Source organism: Lampetra planeri, chromosome 1 (genome assembly GCF_965212315.1).
Source record: "Lampetra planeri chromosome 1, kcLamPlan1.2.h2, whole genome shotgun sequence".
Lineage (NCBI taxonomy): Eukaryota > Metazoa > Chordata > Hyperoartia > Petromyzontiformes > Petromyzontidae > Lampetra > Lampetra planeri.
The window spans coordinates 8,806,636-8,824,520 of record NC_136107.1 but is presented as its reverse complement, the minus strand read 5'-3'; the positions used below and the strand labels follow the sequence as shown (position 1 = coordinate 8,824,520).

The 17,885-nt window shown below is 44.6% G+C and overlaps 1 protein-coding gene and 1 long non-coding RNA gene across 3 annotated transcripts in view; one reads left to right on the top strand and one right to left on the bottom strand.

Annotated features, from left to right (window-relative positions):
* The window catches only part of LOC144741152 (bone morphogenetic protein receptor type-2-like), a 51,272-nt gene that overhangs the window by 22,066 nt on the left and 11,321 nt on the right, over window positions 1–17,885 (top strand). The window contains exons 4-8 of one of the 2 annotated variants that reach the window (XM_078623802.1): window positions 10,051–10,164; window positions 10,607–10,695; window positions 11,533–11,763; window positions 13,093–13,207; window positions 14,545–14,610. In XM_078623802.1, the coding sequence (XP_078479928.1) occupies window positions 10,051–10,164; window positions 10,607–10,695; window positions 11,533–11,763; window positions 13,093–13,207; window positions 14,545–14,610 (615 nt within the window). The remainder of the gene's footprint in view (window positions 1–10,050; window positions 10,165–10,606; window positions 10,696–11,532; window positions 11,764–13,092; window positions 13,208–14,544; window positions 14,611–17,885) is intronic. The other variant, XM_078623851.1, reaches the window with a different exon arrangement.
* On the bottom strand, window positions 1,013–4,774 carry LOC144741331 (uncharacterized). Its single transcript, XR_013589981.1, has 2 exons — window positions 4,612–4,774; window positions 1,013–2,681 (listed from the first exon to the last, which is right to left on the bottom strand). It is a non-coding gene; the product is annotated as an uncharacterized LOC144741331 (long non-coding RNA).

Genomic DNA, 17,885 nt, shown 5'->3' with positions numbered 1-17,885 from the left:
GCCACACGATGGTAAAGGGCCGCACTGACGTTAGCGGGTGGCGCCACGCCACGGCGTGACGGAGACTGGGAGCCGGGTCTTGACATAAACAACAACTCGCGCTCCAGATAGGCATCGTCGCACGCCGCCTCCACAGCGAGTTGGGCGACGGGCGAGCGGGAATGTCGAAGCTACAGCGCCTATTGCTGAGTTCGTCACGACCATTACCGGCAAGCGGCCCATGCAGTCCCAACGGGAGAGAGCGATCGTGCCTGCATCTTGTGTCACTTCCTCATCACGGAAAGATTTAATCGCAAACTTTCACTGGAATATATCTTGCCACACTGTGTTGGGCAGATTTTTGCAGTATAAATATATATTTTTATTGTTATTCTTAAAAAAAACGAATTTTTTTAATATTCCGTATGGCCACCCGAGAATGGAAGAATGAAGTTGATTAGATTTCAAGTAAGACTCACCGTTAAATAATGGGGGATGTAATGATATGGTCGCTTAGTGTACATTAGTTGTATTGACGTGGTAGTGTTTTTTGTAATGGCTTTATCGTTTTATGTTAAGTGCACTTAAATGTTCAACAATACGCCATCATACGCGGCTTTTTTTGTGCAAGTCTCTCAGGATTGTGATCACAGCACAATTGCCGCTTGCGCTCGCGGACCGATTTGACTTTGGCGTCGACGCCTCCCTCCCCTTGTTCGTCTTATCTGTTCCTTTTTAACTCAACATTCACAGTGCCGCCCAACCTTGGAGTTACTGTACATGTCTAAACGTCAACGGCCATTGTGGTGTTGCAGATCAAATGGTTAAGTCGTGCGGTTGTACATTTGCATTCTGTTCGAAGAGGCTATACGGTCATTTTTGTGTGCTTCATTAATGTTGCATATCGTTTGCCGAGGTCTTCCTCCGCACGAGTGATAATTTGTTTGAGCTACACACCGTGGCAGTGACGTGGCACATTAGCTTTTAGTACCCATTAATAATATGCAGTATTAATGAAAACTGTATCAATTCGTAAGAGTTGCAAAGCTTTTTATTGCTGATTTAAGCTGGATAAACACATTAGCATGTTAGTACATTTGCGCATGTAAAACAAATCTGCAGCATTCCATAAATCCCAAGTGAGCGATTAAATGAAAATATCAATAATAGCCTTTGCTGCAGCATGTACAGTACAGCACAGTGCCGTATGATTCGCCACTGTAAGTTGCGTTTCCAGTCTCAGTTCTTGCAACCGTCTCGTGTTAACGATTTGTGTGCTCTACTGCACTGGAATAACATTTGGACTTGTCAGAACTGTAAAGTGTTCGTAAAGTTGTTCTTGACAGCCACACCGTAACCTTCCTCGCACAGTCATCCAGTGTGTCAGTAATGGGGGTTGTTTGACAATACTTCATCACGCTGGTCAGTGCGGGTGGATGAAGGTGGTCCCAGGACTGGTTTTTCACAGCACTCGCCACTGATGTAAGGCTGCCGAGTCCGCAACACACTGCGCTAACCACTGCACCACCACTGTTTAACATGGCATTCCCTAATTGTATTTAATGTTTGTTATTGGTGTTATTAATATGAACTTTTGATTATTACAACATTTTTACAATTGTTGTAAAGTGACTCATGCCTTCATGCTCCTTTCCCTTGTGGACTCAGGTTTCATGCATTATTTTGCAAAGTTTGTGAGGAATAGCCATTTTATATACCTTTTAGGCATAAGCAATTACAAAATAACACTTACTACCCCAGAACAAAAATTGTGTTACGTAGTGTTATCGGTGTAAGGAACAATTTGTAGGCTGCTGCTGTGCGGGTATTTTTTGCAGCAGTTGGCTAGGCTCAGAAATCAAAGGAATTCCACACGAATGCACCTCATCACATGCGGAGCGGATTTTCTGCATTTCATCATTTATCTGCCTCTAGTCTGCCCGTAGGCTCGAACTCAAACTGTCAAAAGCACTCCATTAGACATTGCCTCCAGCAGAGGTGTGGACTCGAGTCATATGACTTGGACTCGAGTCAGACTCGAGTCATGAATTTGATGACTTGCGACTCGACTTGGACTTGCATAACAATGACTTTGTCCCACCTCTGAGATGTGGACTCGAGTCATGTGACTTGGACTCGAGTCAGACTCGAGTCATGAATTTTATGACTTGCGACTCGACTTGGACTTGCATAACAATGACTTTGTCCCACCTCTGGCCTCCAGAGCCTCCCCAACAAATATATCATTTTCTCGTTGGCCATAGATATAAACCTTTTAAATATAATCAGCAGATTACAGAAATGCATGCTTTGAGTCCAACAATAATAAGTTTAATACATGACTCGAAGGTTTTGCAACAGACACTTTAGAAGTCTTCCCCTTGAGCTCCCCCATGCATCCTCCACCACTTGTTATTAATGACGCCCGCAGCCCTGGACTTGAAGCCTCTCATGTTTAGAAACAAAAAGAGAGTTTCGTGCCTCTCCCCCCCACCATTTCCCGTTCATAATGTGCTGCACAGCTTCGACCTTCGGCGGAGATGTGGAGGAGCTATCGGCGGGGAAGCATAAACAAGTGCAGGGGTCCACTGCGCCGTCAAAACAGCGGCGCGGAGAAAATACGTGGCGCATTCCACTGGTTGGGTCGGGTTTTCTCCATCGCACTCCCTCCCTTCCCCCCTCCTTCTTTGCAGCCCTTTCTCCTGCCGGAACAAAATGTTTCAATCACAATTAACGAGACGCTTAGACAGACATTTCAACAACTTGGTGTTGGCCTTGTTTTTAAGTTTCATTCTTTAGCAACGATTGTACAAAACTTTGCAAGGCAGCGTGGATTTACGAATTGTATACGTGCAGTTTGCATCGCTGGACCATGAGAGATGGCGACGGATATGGGAGGCATTCATCCAGCAGTTGATGATAAATACGGTTCTATCTCATGATGCTGGCAATAGGGGCGTGGGACATCTGGTTGGTGTGTAATCTTCGGTGAAGGCAGCCTTAAAATATTGCATTGATTGATTGATTATAAATGTATTCTTCAGCTTACTTATTTGAGGCATGTGTGCTGTAATAGATTATTTACCATTTATACAAATTATATTTAGGATAATTTATTAATCTGAGTAATAGCCTTCTTTACGATGGTCTAAAGTCGGTTTTAACTAAAGCGTTAAACTTTGCAGTCACCCCCAAACACATATCAGTGGATGACATCATTGCCCAGGTCGATGTAGCTCTTCAGGGTTTGGGACACATCGCTGCAGACGTGACAAGATCTGAAATCGCTGCAACCCTCAACAGCGCTAAGATATCCAGTCAGCAGCATCAGTAAGGAGGAGCGCTTTGAGTTATTTCAATTAAAAAAGAGGGAAGATATCATCATCCTCACAACCCACAAGGGCAATGCCACGGTCATGAACAAAATCGTGTACAATAACAAAATTCAGGACCTACTTAATGATGGTAGCTACACAAAAACTAACTGCCTTGTTACAAAAACGAACGGTATCATCACTGATTCAGCTTCATTAATTGAACAGACCAAACGGCTTACCAAAAATCCATAAAGAAGGTACACCCCTACATCCCATCGTCTCCACCATTGGCTCACCCACCTACAAACTGGCCCGATATCTGTCTGACACCTTGCAACCATTCACTGGTAAGACCACCTCCTCTGCACTTAACTCAGCTCACCTGGTATCGTCAATTAAATACATATCACTGTCCCCAGGTGATTTGCTCATTAGTTTCGATGTAGTTTCTCTGTTCACCAAAGTTCCTGTGCCCGATACCATTGCAATAATTGAAGATTTGTTCCAACAAGGACTGCTGATGTACCAGCCCTGGTGAGACACTGCCTCACCAATACATACATCGCTTGGAATGGAACATTCTACAAACTGAAGGCACTCCAATGGGTTCTCCCTTATCTCCGGTTGTGGCCAACATTTTCATGGAAAAATTTGAGACGGACGCCATCCAGTCATCCAAGTTTGTCATCTGGCCACATGGCCGACCGGCTCTGGAACAATTCCTCAACCACATCGATTCCATACACCCAGCAATCAAATTCACCATGGAGGTAGAAAAGGATGGCATGCTACCCTTCTTGGATGTCTTAATCAAAAAGAGTCCAGATGGCTCAATGAGCTACTCTGTCTACAGGAAATTAACCCATACTGACACCTACCGAAAACCTGATTCCCACCACCATCCATCCCATAAGAATTCCCTCATCAAAACGCTACACCATAGAGCTCAATGTATCTCCGACCATGAACACCTAAACAGTGAACTCAAACACGTGCACCAGGCTCTCAAGGCGAATGGATATTCTGACTCCACAATCCGCAAAGCCATCACCCCAACCGTGAGGAAGGAGGCATCTGAAGTTCCAATCAAAACCATCACCTTACCTTACATAGCAGGGATAACGAAAAAGATTTCCAAAATCTTGAACAAACACTAGATCCAGGTGCGATTTAACACAGTGCATAACATTCGTGACCTGATCCCATCTGTGAAGGACAAGATTCCTGACATGCAATATCCCGGCGTGTACAAACTAAGCTGTATCTACGGCAGAAGATACATTGGGGAAACCATACGCCTTCATTACTCTCTCACCTGAAGACGATTGCTTGTGTTGCGATCGAAACGTCGTGATCTATTAATTTTTATTTACGGGACTTGACCATAAGACCCAAGAGTATGAGTACCTACTGCCAGTGTCGGAGCTCTCTCCCACATTAACATAAGCTGCCCCGCCCTTCTCTAAACCTTTATAAACAGCTCTTTGATTGGTGTAGACCTACTGCCGGTCTCGGAGCTCTCTCCCACATTAACATAAGCTGCCCCGCCCTTCTCTAAACCTTTATAAACAGCAATTTGATTGGTGTAGACCTACTGCCAGTGTCGGAGCTCTCTCCTACATTAACATTAGCTGCCCCGCCCATCTCTAAACCTTTATAAACAGCTTGCCCTCAGAGGCTAACCTCCCTGTTCCTGATGACGACCGCTTGTGTTGAGATCGAAACGTCGTGATATTTGTATTATTTTATTCACTTTATTTTATTTATTTTATTGTTATTATTTTTCTATCTACGTGACTACCAAAATAACCATAGAATATGAATTCCTGCAGTCACGAAAGTTTTAAGTCAAAATTGAACAAACCTGTACAAATGACAATACAATTTAGAAACAGTGAAAAAAGGATGTTAAAAATGACACTATAGAATCGATTCTTGAATCAAAGCCTTAACGCCGGAATCATCATGCAGATTAATCCAGTCACTTTGAAGCTGAATCGTTGCCAATGAAATTAAAATCTAGGGGTCATAATCGCAAGATGCAGAGCGCACAGATTTACACTGTGTGGTGGTCATTATACATGGTACCAGGCACTGCGCAGATTCACATGCACAGGGTCCATGAGATTGGAAGGAGGGTGGACAGAGCCATTTAATTTAAAAAGCAAGCTGGGTTCAGTTTAAAGAGATGTATTTGCTTTGCTCCATGATCATAATTTAAAGTTCTGGCTTTTATTGTGCAAAAACGGAAATTTCACTTTCTAATGAACGTTACACTTTTGACATTGTGCACCGTGTAAAACAATGAGAAGCGGAAGTACAGTGGTTAATGCACTGCTACGAACCCAGCAACCCAGGTTCGATTCCTGCTCATGATCAAAAACAGTCACGAATATCTGAACCGATCCTGTGCTTCATCTAGGTCAACTCGGCCTTAAATTATTACTTGATGCACTGGCTAAATATCAGCACTATGGAGACAAAGGTGCTCGGGCATGGTGTTGGCAACCCATCCCCTCGTGCACCGTGCCAGCTTTTATAGGGTGCTAACAGCACTTGCCCTAACAGTCTGATGAAGGCTATACGGAGGGCATTTTTGTCTTTTTGGTGTAAATAGAAATTTCCAATTGTATTTTTGCCAAAAAAACTATGCAGTGGCAGAAAACTAAATATGCTGTAGTTTAATAATAAAGACAATAGCCAAATGAAAACATCATGTTTCTGACCAAGGAAAGCAATCATTTCCAGCACAGTAGGTGTGATGTTTTTCTAATCTCTACATGTGGTTAAATCCAAGCAGCTGAATCAGTGACTCACTTTGAGTCAAAGGCAGCATATCTGAATGCTCACGCCAAAAGCACTGTGTGGGTTGCAATCTGCTGTTTTCTTTTCATTATTGTTGCTGATAACACAGCACACATAGAAACTCTTGCAAGGAATATTCCCCCCCATTATTACTCCTGGTGGAGCCATGTGCAGGGGAATTCGCATTAGCTCATGTGAATAAGTGCGAGTTCCAGGAATTGTGTCCCTAACTTTATTTTCCATGGGTGGACCGCGAGAGGTGCATTTGGGCAAACGAGAAGTAGGGAGAGCGAGAGAGAGAGGCTGGAAGAGTGTGAGAGAGAGAGAGAGGCAGGGAGAGCGAACGAAAAACCGGGAGAGTGAGGCAGAGAGAGAGCCAGGGAGAGTGCGAGAGAGGCAGGATGAACGAGAGAAGTATGGTGGGCTGGAGGAAGGGCAGCCACAGTGCTGCCATGTCCGTGTGACAGCTGGCATTGATTTGCTCGTTTAACGGAGCTCCTATAAAAATAGTGTCGCCGAGTCTGAATATGCACCCCGCAACGCCCGAGGCACTTTGGCAGTCTGCGGTGGCTTTCTGTGAATAGAACAACTGCTGCTCCCAACTTTATGGCCGCATGTAAAATATATGTATGCGCGTGTTGTGTTGTTATGCCCTCCTATGTGCAGATTTAACCTTTACAACAACTTCCGTGTACAATTTACAAGTGTATCCGGCCATTCGGCATTCAAATCCTGTTCGTGGGTTGTGTGGAGGTGAAATGTGATCCCTTTGGAGTGAATTAAATCAAAACCACTTTGTGGAACATCAGCAGTGGTATGGATATACTGCCAGTGCTGTCGTGGAAAGTTCACTCTTGTACTACCAAAAGAGATGGGCACCCTGTCATTTGAGCAAGAAGACACATTAACTTTTCAGCGTCCGTGAACATATGTATTCATATTATATTGGCACAGTATACTGTGTACATACAATGTCGTATTCAAAGTGTCGAGGTATGTATATATATGCATTGAAATATTACTTTTTGGTTACGGGGACACTATACAACTTGGAAGAAGGGGTCGGTGGAGCATGTAGAGATGGAACCAAACAGTCTTCATTTAGCTACAAGAGGTAATATCTTATACAGAGTTTCATTATTGTCCCCTCGTTTTGCATTGTTTTTCTCCATACATTCCTATATATATAAAGCACACTAAATAAAAGCAGAACCGTCATAAAAAAAACATGCTTGGGACCCATTGACGGCCATCCTTCGTTAAAAAAATAACCATGTTAAAGGTACAGACTTAAAGTACACACAATAATCTTGGCATGGTGTGGAGGGGAGATTACACAGTGAGTGTCATGGGCATTTTGGCGTCATCTGGTCCAACACCAATGGAGACTAGGCTCTAAGAAAAGCTGTCTCGGGTGTGGACCAGTCAACTTCAAGGACAGTGCATATCATTATCATCATCAGAGTTGTTTCTTTTTGTTTGCATTTTGACTGCTTGTGTTGTGATTATTGCAAACATGATGCCTTGTATAAAGGTGTCAGTTTTTGTACCAGTTGAAAGGGTAAAAACCTATTACTATGTCATGGGCGGGTATGGCTCGCCGACCCCACTCGTGCTTGCAGGAAATGTACATGTAAATAAGAGCTAGTCTCAGCTGTTAACGTAATAAACATCGAACAAAGCAGGCATCTTATTAGTAGAGGAGGAATGCGTCGTAATTGATTAATACTGGCGTGGCTCAGGAAACCTGCGAGCAAACAGTGTGAGAGTCTCCAGACGGTCATTAGGGTGGCTAAACGTGGCCGCACGTCGCTCGCCATAGAGAATCTCACCATGGCGCGGAGATTGGGGTCTGGCCGGAAGCAGATAGCACAGACCATGCCAAATGCAGGCTCCAGACGGCAATTAGAGCAAAATAATCTCCGCGGGTTCGTTTCCTGGTCTCGGTACAAACACTTCCACATTGGGAGGGTGGGAGGGTGGTGGGGGGGAGAGACAGGATCGGCATCACTACTTGCAATGGGACTTGCAGTGCAGCCCTGCAATTCCTGGCTCATGCCACTGCTGGCGGAAGGGCCTGTCCACTGGAGGGAGCTCTAGAGCGCTCTTCTCTGTATTTTGCCGCCCTCTTCCATGCTGGCCAGACGTTTTGAAAGAGGTGGAAATACCAACACTTTACTCCACTGCACACGATCTGCAGACAGGCGAACTGACCACTTGTATGAGCCGCTTACCATTTATCCTATTCTACTGGTAATGACCAAAGCAATGCACACCTTTTTCAGGTTCGTGGCTTGCGTTCCAATTGCTTGCCCTGTGTTCGTCACCGTCTCATTGCCCAGCAGAGGGCTGGTGTGTTTCCTTTAAGGAATACATTTGCCTGGTTTATTGTTGGTGTGCAGCGTGGTGGCAAGTATTTTTGTTTGTGGATTTCCACCGTGATTTGCTGTCTGAAAAAAAATGTTGCTACAATCTGAGGCCAAATAGGCTGCAAATCGGGTGAAAAAACCGCTCCCATCCATCACCACGTTTAATAAAATCTGCTATTCTGTCCCGTTTTGTGACGTTTCAGCTTTCAGACTTGTTTTCTTGTCCCGCCGTGAAGCCTCAGAATCTTTCCTTAATGGTTTGAAAATTGTCATCTGATAAACAGTCAACGGAGTGCAGCATACAGATTACCATTGAAGCTCCCAAGCTTGTACAATATTTATCATGTGGTCCGTCATGGCCCAATGTTTGTCGACTTTTAAACTGCCAATACAGTCTCATTATTATTTCAATGTATATACTGTTCATGGACGATGGTCTAGAATAATATTGGGAGTGGAAACGAAGGAAGGGAACGCATCTGAGAGAATGTCCGCCAATGAGATGGAGTGATGAAATCTGTTTGCAGGTGCTGGGTGGATTGTGGCAATGGCTTGAGAATGCCTTCATTTAGCAGTGGAGGGATCATACCATATATAGAGTCTCCAATTGTCCAAAAGCTTTAATGCTTTTGCTACACAACTGCAGTTTTATGCAGCCACTTCATGAATATTTATACCACCACCAGAAACAAATGTTCCAATTAAATGTTGAGCCGTAACAACCACAGCAAGCTTCACAATTACGCATATCATTATTCACATCCCCCAAACCCAAGGTTTAATGAGTTATCACCATTCAGGGAATTGATTCGTTCATTTTCCCCATCTTGCTTTGTGTTGTTTGTCTTATTTATTCCATTAAGCTATGTGTAACATTAACATATAATTTACACTCTCATGAACATAATTCGATGCCATCTTTTGTGAACGTAACAATAGTTTTTATTTAGTTCGCAAATCATTGGATACCTCCTTGTGCATAGATAATAAGATTTCATGGTGCCATTTGGGGTGGCCATATATTCAATCGTGGCATGTGTGTAATTTTCCCTGTTAGTGGCCTTTATAGGCATTTACTGGCCACTAAATAATAATAGAACTGTGATGGAATTACTCCAACACTGGAAGAGAAAAAAGCTCATTTGAATTCCCTAAGAAATGCAAAGAGAACACCAAAATATATTTGAATCAAACTCTGGCATTGTTTTAGCACAACAACACACAGTTTTGCTTTGAAGAAGGATCTGGACCTGAACCGTTAACTGAGCGTATAGGTTTATGTTTATGGTGAACACGGTGCGGTGTTTGGGTGTTATTGTTGTACACCACTGGCAACAGTTCCTTAATATTATATTTGCCATGTTGCTATGAATTGGTTAAATAAAGTTAGCATTGTCCACTTCCATACATAATTAACTTTTTTGTTGAAATCCCATAAGTTATCCCTTATGCCCATTCATTTGACCGACATTGTTTCTCAGCGTGTGGCGATGGTGTTGCTGTCGTTGTCTGCGGTCGTTGGTGATTATTTGGCATCGAGACACGATGGCGTCGTTTAATTTTTGCTTCGCCGTGTGCAGGGCCACCGATGAACGGCAGCTACCGCGAGCAGGCTGTCATCATCGCGTTCACGTCCGTCTGCACTGCTGCCGTCATCATTATCATCCTTTTCCTCATCTTCCGCCTCTACACGGGTCAGTGAAGCCCGCACGGCAACGCTACGCATTGTGAACTCCAACGAGATGCAGCGGTGTCCTGCGACATTCTTTACTTGTTCATTTCTGTCGAGCGAGGGCTTGTCCTTGCTGTGAAACAGGGGCCAAACGCGGTCGAAAAGCTTGTTTAACCTGACCCGCGTTGTCGCTGTGTGTGCCTCGCACGGGAGCTACTCGAGGTGGTGCAGCTGGATATGTGAAAGCTCATTTCTTTAGAGCTGCTTTTTTTGTTTAGTTTGTTGTCCTTCCCCCACACCTCCAATTAGTATGGTTAGCTATGTACGGTGCGAAAGAAGGTCAACATACATACATGCATTTCTGCCTCATTCTATCGTTTTCGACGCTTTCTGACATGAATCGAACTGACACGTGCAGCTGTGTTTTTTATTAACATCTGACGGTAACATCATTCTGCCTACAGTAAAGAGAAAAGGAAGTTTCCACAACATTAACCTGATTGAGGCCCCATCGCTGCCCTCCCTGGCGCTTGACAGCTTGAAGCTGATCGAGGTGAGGGTTCCAGCGAGGAACACTGCACGTACGACCTCCATCGCTTTAGCGGCAAACTAGATTTTATTTCAACCTGCCGGGGGTTATCGATGCACATTGCCTAAGAAGTATGGGTACATGATGCATCCACAACATTACAATAATAAAAATATTGTTGTATATTTGGTATTTAACGCCAATCTTTCACCAATGAGCTATGTCACATAGGCGGATATAGTTTGGCAGTCGGGAGCGATGTTGCTACGTGTGATCCCAATAGAGTAGTTTGATGACGGTGTCGTCACGGTGATGGTAACCTCTTCACGCAGTGGTGACGTCACTGCAATGGTGTTGCAGCACATTCAAGGCCCTGAGTGCCTGTAATTATTGGTGTCATTAGGTCATGTGATCACATGTAGCGTGGAGACGCATTTCTAGCGTGGAGACGCATCTCTCAATGCTGCCAGTTTGGGAATACAGTCCGAATATTCTTATAAGGATAGATGTTGAATTGTTGTGAACATTTATTTTAGCTTTCATTTATATTGATAATGACTGCAAGATGTAAAACTAATTCGCAGGTTTTTGCAGTTGTGCTGCATAGCACTTTGACGTATCTTTGGGTTGTGTACCTAGTTTTGTTCGGTGCAATATCCAACGTTTCGCTCCATATTTTGGCTTCCTGAAGAAGATCCCAGCACGCGGAGCGAAAAGTCGGACATCGTGCCGAAACAACACGTGGTACAACCCGAAAATATTTCGGAGAGCTACTCAGGGGTTCAGTGTTCGGAGTTGGAGGTAAACATTGTCTCTCCACGTTTCCGCGACGCGTCGCCGCCACTCCCCGCGGTGTCTCAGGTGATCGGCCGGGGGCGCTACGCGTCCGTGTGGAAGGGCATGCTGGAGGAGCAGCCCGTGGCTGTGAAGGTGCTGGGAGCCGGCAGCCGCCACAACTTTGTGACGGAGAAAGAGATGTACCGCCAGCCTCTGATGGAGCACGAGAATATCGCGCGATTCATCGCGGCCGAGGAGCGGAGTGCGGCGGACGGGCGGCCCGAGTACATCATCATCCTCGAGTACTACCCTGACGTGGGTGACACACACAGGACATCTGTGATTTAGTGTCGGTAATCGTTATCATTCAATCATCATTGTCAACATTCACCATCATCATCTCTCAATTAGCATCGTCATCATCAGCGTGATGCCAGGCCCCACAAGTTGCACCCGAATGACATCTACAGTCTGTATCTGCAGTTATCATGGTGATCATCATCACGATCCAATAATCATCGTCATCTACACCTATATAACCCACAAGAAGTCTATCTTAGTGTAGTAAAATTATGCTTTTAAGGCTATGGAATGAGTTCTTTATTAAAAATAATGAGCAATCTTCTACATTGCTTAATTTGTGTGACGTGCCAAATTTGAAGTTACATTTCAATGCTCGTCGGAATGCTTAAGGATTGTTTTTTTGTTTTTCACAACAGCTGCCTGAGGCTACATTTTGTAGCACAGACAAGTTTGGGTTCCATTATATTTCTTTAATTTCTTTGACATTACCCTGAGCGTCTCGTGTAATTGCTTAGATACGAAACAACCAATTTGATTGTTCATTAACCTCACAATGGTCGCTCAGGTTTCCCAATAAAACCGTGCGTGCGTGTTTGTTTGTTGAATCTTACAGACAGCCGCCTAGCTCGTAAATTTTCATAATTGCAACACACCTCAAAAAACATTTGCATATTTATTGCTTCGAAGAAGTGATCTGATTTTACTACTTAATTGACTTCTAAACTAGTGGAAATGGAATAACACAACAAAATGAAATATTTAACATTTCCCCCTTGCTTTCATTTTCAAAGAGATTAAATTAGTAGAACCCACATGAATCAAGACTTTGTCAGGGTAGGGCAAAACATTTACAATTAGGTATGTTTTTGCTTTGTGTTGAAGATGGGCAAATAATCAGCTACAAGAATGATTGATTACATACACCTGTCTTTTAAAATAAATAGCACACGTTCAAAATGATCAACTAGGATTTGGAGGGATGCATTGCCCCTCTTGAGTTGACAAGTGTGCAAAGAAAACCTTTGTCTGCCATACGTTAGCAGATAAGGGTCAATTTAACCACATGACATTTAAATAATATAACATTTCTCTATCCGCCTATTGGACTTGTGAACCAATGCTTTCCAGTAGCATCCGTTTAAGCAGCGAAATTCCAAGATGTGGCCAGTAAAAACAAATGCTGCAGGGTTGCCCAATGTTATTAGGCAAGAGCTCTCGGCGAACAGCGTGGGGCCCGGTCAAGCTGAGACGACAGCCGCGTTGTGCGCATTACCCAGGATCATCACAAGAAGGTGCATGTCGCTGTTGTCGTCGCTGTGTTCCCGCGGTGTCACTGCACAGGGCTCGCTGGCGAGCTACCTGTCCCGCATCTCCAGCGACTGGCTCGCCTCGTGCAAGCTGGCGCACAGCGTCTCCCGTGGCCTCGCCTACCTGCACGCCGAGCTCGTGCGCGGGGGTACGAACTCCCCATCCTTCCCCGGGCCACTATCGCCAAAACCACGAGTGGGATCTTCCTTCCTTCCCCCCCTTTCCCTGCCTCCCCCCCCTCCTTTCCTCATTTTCTTTTCAAAAGTCAAATGATTTCCCGCTGGAATAAGCATTATGCAGTCCTCAGCTCCTGTTTTACAGTCCTGAATCAGTGTTAGAAATTGCACATTTCTCTGACGAGGATGTGGCTATCCATCGGACAGCAATGTTTGTATTCGCTATGGTTATTTTGTTATCGACTCTGGAGGAATGGACTGAATCAACCCCAAACCGGGATTAGAACTTGCACCCTTCCGATTGCGAGCTGCTCGCTCCACCCCTGAGCCAGATTTTTCTTTTCAGATTCCCCCATTTCACAATACCTTAGTGATTAAGGGACAAGTACTCTACTTGCTGTCACTTGGTGCAGTTTATTTCTGCGCACACATTGCGCTTTTTCCTTCAGTATAATTTTTTATTTATGATACTTATTAATGTGACCGTCGCATTGTGTATACACATGAAAGTTTATATATGTAGTGACGTAAATGGTGTCACGAGGGTGTTCGCGCCAGCTACTGTTACAGGAGTGCAACTGTGCGTCCAGGAGCCTCTTTTATAGCACCAGAGTAAGTACGGCATGTCAGCCAGACCTAGGGGGCATAGTCCTGGCGATGGCCTGAGAGAGAAGGCAAGGGAGGACGTGGTAGCCTGAGTGGGGCACGTGATGCTCGGTCGAGATCCTTTGGGAAAGGTCTCAAAGGGGGCGTGGCCGAAGGCGGAGCGAGGCCACGCCCAGGAGCATCAAGGGGCGGTCCCGGGCGTGTTCTTGGCTCGTCGGTGGAATCAAGCCTGGGTCCCGCGTCTGGTCGTCTCCGGGTCTTCGTCTCGAGTTAACTCGCTACTCACGTAGTTAGCCACATCACCTACTATAGAACCCGAGTTACGTTCAGTGTTACCCGCTAGGGAAGTTGTTAAATCAAAGTGTTGCCTCTCAGTCCAGAGTGTGTGCCTCCGTGTTGAACACTACAAATATATGTAAAAAACACAAAAGTGGGATACAGCAAGCGTGCTGTGACGGTTCCACCTGAAGACGGAAGCTTGTGTTGCCTCCGAAACGTCGTGATTTTTATTTGACTTTTATTAATTTTAATTTTTTACCTACGTGACTTTACCGAAAAAACGTAAGAATATGAATACTTGCAGTCACGAAAGCTTCAAATCTAGAATCAGTGGCATAGTGTGCTTGGCATGTGTACCCAGTGCAAGCAGTGAAATGGGGCCCCTCTCTAATTTCCTCCCAACTCCCCCCCTCCCCCTTTGTAGTCCAGCATCTGATCCCCTCTTGCCAGTGGTCGCTGTTGCAGTTGCACCCCCCCGCACACTCAATAGGTATGCCACTGAGTGAGATGTCCTGTCTGGGGTTGTCAAACTTTCTAAATGGAATGAACCGTCCCGTTTATACTCTGCAATTATTCTAGGATTGATATTTCCAAAGGAAATTGTTTGACTTTTCTAAGTATTGAAGGCCTAATATTCTTGTGAGTCTTTCAAAAATCACAAATCTGTACTGTCTTAGATGGTTAGCTGTGTTTCTCCTCTCTATCCTTGAGCTGGAATTCACTTATAGGAGGCCATTCGAATTAATTGAGCATCAGAATCTGATGTTATCTGTAATAGGAGCCCAGCTTTGAAACCCAAGGTCTCAGTATCGCTTGCTCAGCGCTGCAATACAGGTTAAGCATGATCTGATGAAGTTGCATTTTCACAATGTCTGAAAACCGTGCTGACTTAATGCCCGTCTGTCCCATCTATTTGCCTGGCAACCTATTCGTCTGTGTGTGTCTCTCTATATGTCTGTTTGTATGTATATGTGTATTTCACAACAGGCTTGTCAGCTTGGCTCGTGCACCCATGGCAGCCCTGCCAGGCTGACACAATACAAATTGGGCTCAGGCATGAAGCTTGGGAGCTCCCTTTACTAATGGAGCCATTCTCTTTTACCTGGGCCAACCCTGAGATCAGTCATGGCGTCTCTCGTTGAGTTCAACTTGAAGGCTTTGTTTTAAAAGACTATGGGATGTTACAAAAATAATAGTTTTTTTAACTTGGATTAGCTGAACTCAAACCTAAGGATATGGTTACAGAGGGGGGAGGGAAGGGGCCAGGTGAGGGGGGGTGCGAGGATGGAACGGATGGAGCCGAAACCACAGAGCCTTGTGGCTCATGGAGTGTGGGGGGTACGGATCCATGCCATGCTGTTGATCCTTGAATACAATTTGGCCATTTCTGGGCTGTTCCTGGGTCACCGCCAGGCCCACTTGCCAGTGGTCATAGAAGTGTAGCTTGAGTCATCAGATTCCCCTGCCAGGGCAGCCCCCTTCAGCCACGGTCTTCTCCAGTTGGGGGATGAGGGCAGAAGGGGCAGGAGCATAGGCACAGACTTGTGCATTGGAGCTGGTTAGGACTTGGCATAGTTGAGCACCAACGTTAATGGAGATTATTAGCAGATACTATCAGGATCATGGAGGAATTCACAACGTAAACCTAACAAGTGCCAAACCAAAGAATGTGCTTCAGGAAAGCTGCAATAGATGTCTTCATAGCACAGGTCTATGAGATTTATATCAACTGTTAAACATTTGATCGAAATCTGTGCTGAATCGTTATTGCAAGTATATTTTTGAGACATGATTGTGGGGATTCCTGGATTGCAGGTTACAAAGAGTCAAATGTCCCAAATATTCTAAACCTACTGTCGTCACATCGCTTCCTATTTCACACCTAAAATAATGATCGTCTCGCTGTGTCCTGCAGACGCAAGACAACAGTTTTCCTCTCGGCAGGCGCTTCATCATGTTCCTTGTTCACTTCTGTGTAGCGGCTGAGGTTGCCCTCTCCTTGTAACAATTAGACGTGAGACAGCACAATGGCATGCCGTAAATAATTCACTAAGGTCACCTGCTTTCCTGCGTCGAACCTCAAGGAGCCTTCGTGCTGTGGTCATTTATTGCATGAAGCCGGGGAATCCTGGCTCCCTTGCAACGGGGCACGGTCAAGCTTTGCCGGAAGGGCGACCTGCATCGATTGCCTTTTCCTCATTTTCCTCATGTTCAATGACCGAAAGGCTCTCGGGATGGTCAGACCTGATTAACCTTTTTCCAGGACAGGGAGTATTGATCGGAGGGTGGCTGAAGGAGTGAGAGTACGGCGTTTAATGGACTGATGACGAGTAAGGGAATGAAAGCACTTGGGTCCGGCAGTGCTGCTTCTGCTGCCCACCACCATTTGACACAATTACGCCTTACTGCCTAATGACATCATTATAGGGGTTGTGTATTAGTTTTATATGGTATGTAAAAAGAAATAACACTCGTACAGAGATTGACTTTGTTATAACCAGTTGACAGCCTATTGTGACAACACATCCTTTTTGGAAGAAAAACCTGCGCAGATTAGCATTGTTTCGTACTGTATTGGAATGAATGAAAGAAAGCTTCTAGATGAATCGAAATTATAGTACGTGACAGAGTGCATGCTTATCTCAACATGTAATCATTGTTTTCGTAATTTTGTATTTGGTACAACAACAAAATCAGAACTCTTTTATCGCTGTGGATAATTGTCCTGGGACTCGTCTCCACCATGGAATTTCCCACATGAATAAAATATTTTCCAGTGTGCAGGGTCAAGAGGTCATTAGAACTGCTCCCATTAATAATCCTCCTTTGACGAAATCCCAGCTGTTGCACAGTTGACACCCAACCTAAGAAGTGCTCTTACAGTCTCCCACCATCTCACTTTGTAGGTCTTTCCTTGCTCTCTAAATGTAAGCAAAACATCAAGTATTCTGATCAAATGTGCAAATTATCAGGAATGATGAACGAAAGTCATAAACATGTTATAACCTACAATAGATTGAAAGTGTTCGGTACTGACAATAAACTGATTTTAATATATTATTATGTCAGAATCAGAATTTTATTCATGCTGGAGAAATCTAGATGTCCAATAGGGGCGGGTCATAAAGTTACAACAACAACCAATACAAAAAAATATGGAGCAATGATTATAAAACATATATCGTAAATTAAGACTAAATGAACACACCAAATTTACTGTAATCGTTCACACTGAAAAATGTTGGCGCAAAATATAGTAGGCAACTAAAAAAACCAGTAAGCTGCATATCTGCCTGCCCTTATCACAAGTACCTTCTGACGATTGCTTCAACAACAACAAAAATACCTTCACTGCATGCTGGAATGGCTGGAGAGAAGCTGTGGGGGAGGGAATGAGGGGGGTCGAGGGGAGGCCGTGGGTGGCAATGAGGAGGTTAAAAGGGGTAATAAGTTGAGTGGAGCAATTGTGGGAGAAGGATAGTAAGGATAAAGGAGTGGGGAAGGGATCTGCAAGTGTCTTTTTATGGGTATAGTTCTGAAACTACAAAGGCCTTTTTAAGCAAATGTAGACATCAGGAGTCTCGTTTCTAGGGCCAATTGGAACCAGGCTCTGCTGGTCCAAGAACAGCGTAAGCGCTGCCCTGGAACAGCAGCAGAGTTGGTTAAGTACGGTGCGAAAAAAAGTTCTACGTATGGCACGGCGTGGGTTTTCTCCGGGTGCGACGATTTCCTCCCACATGCATAAACACTCATTCCTTGGCTGAA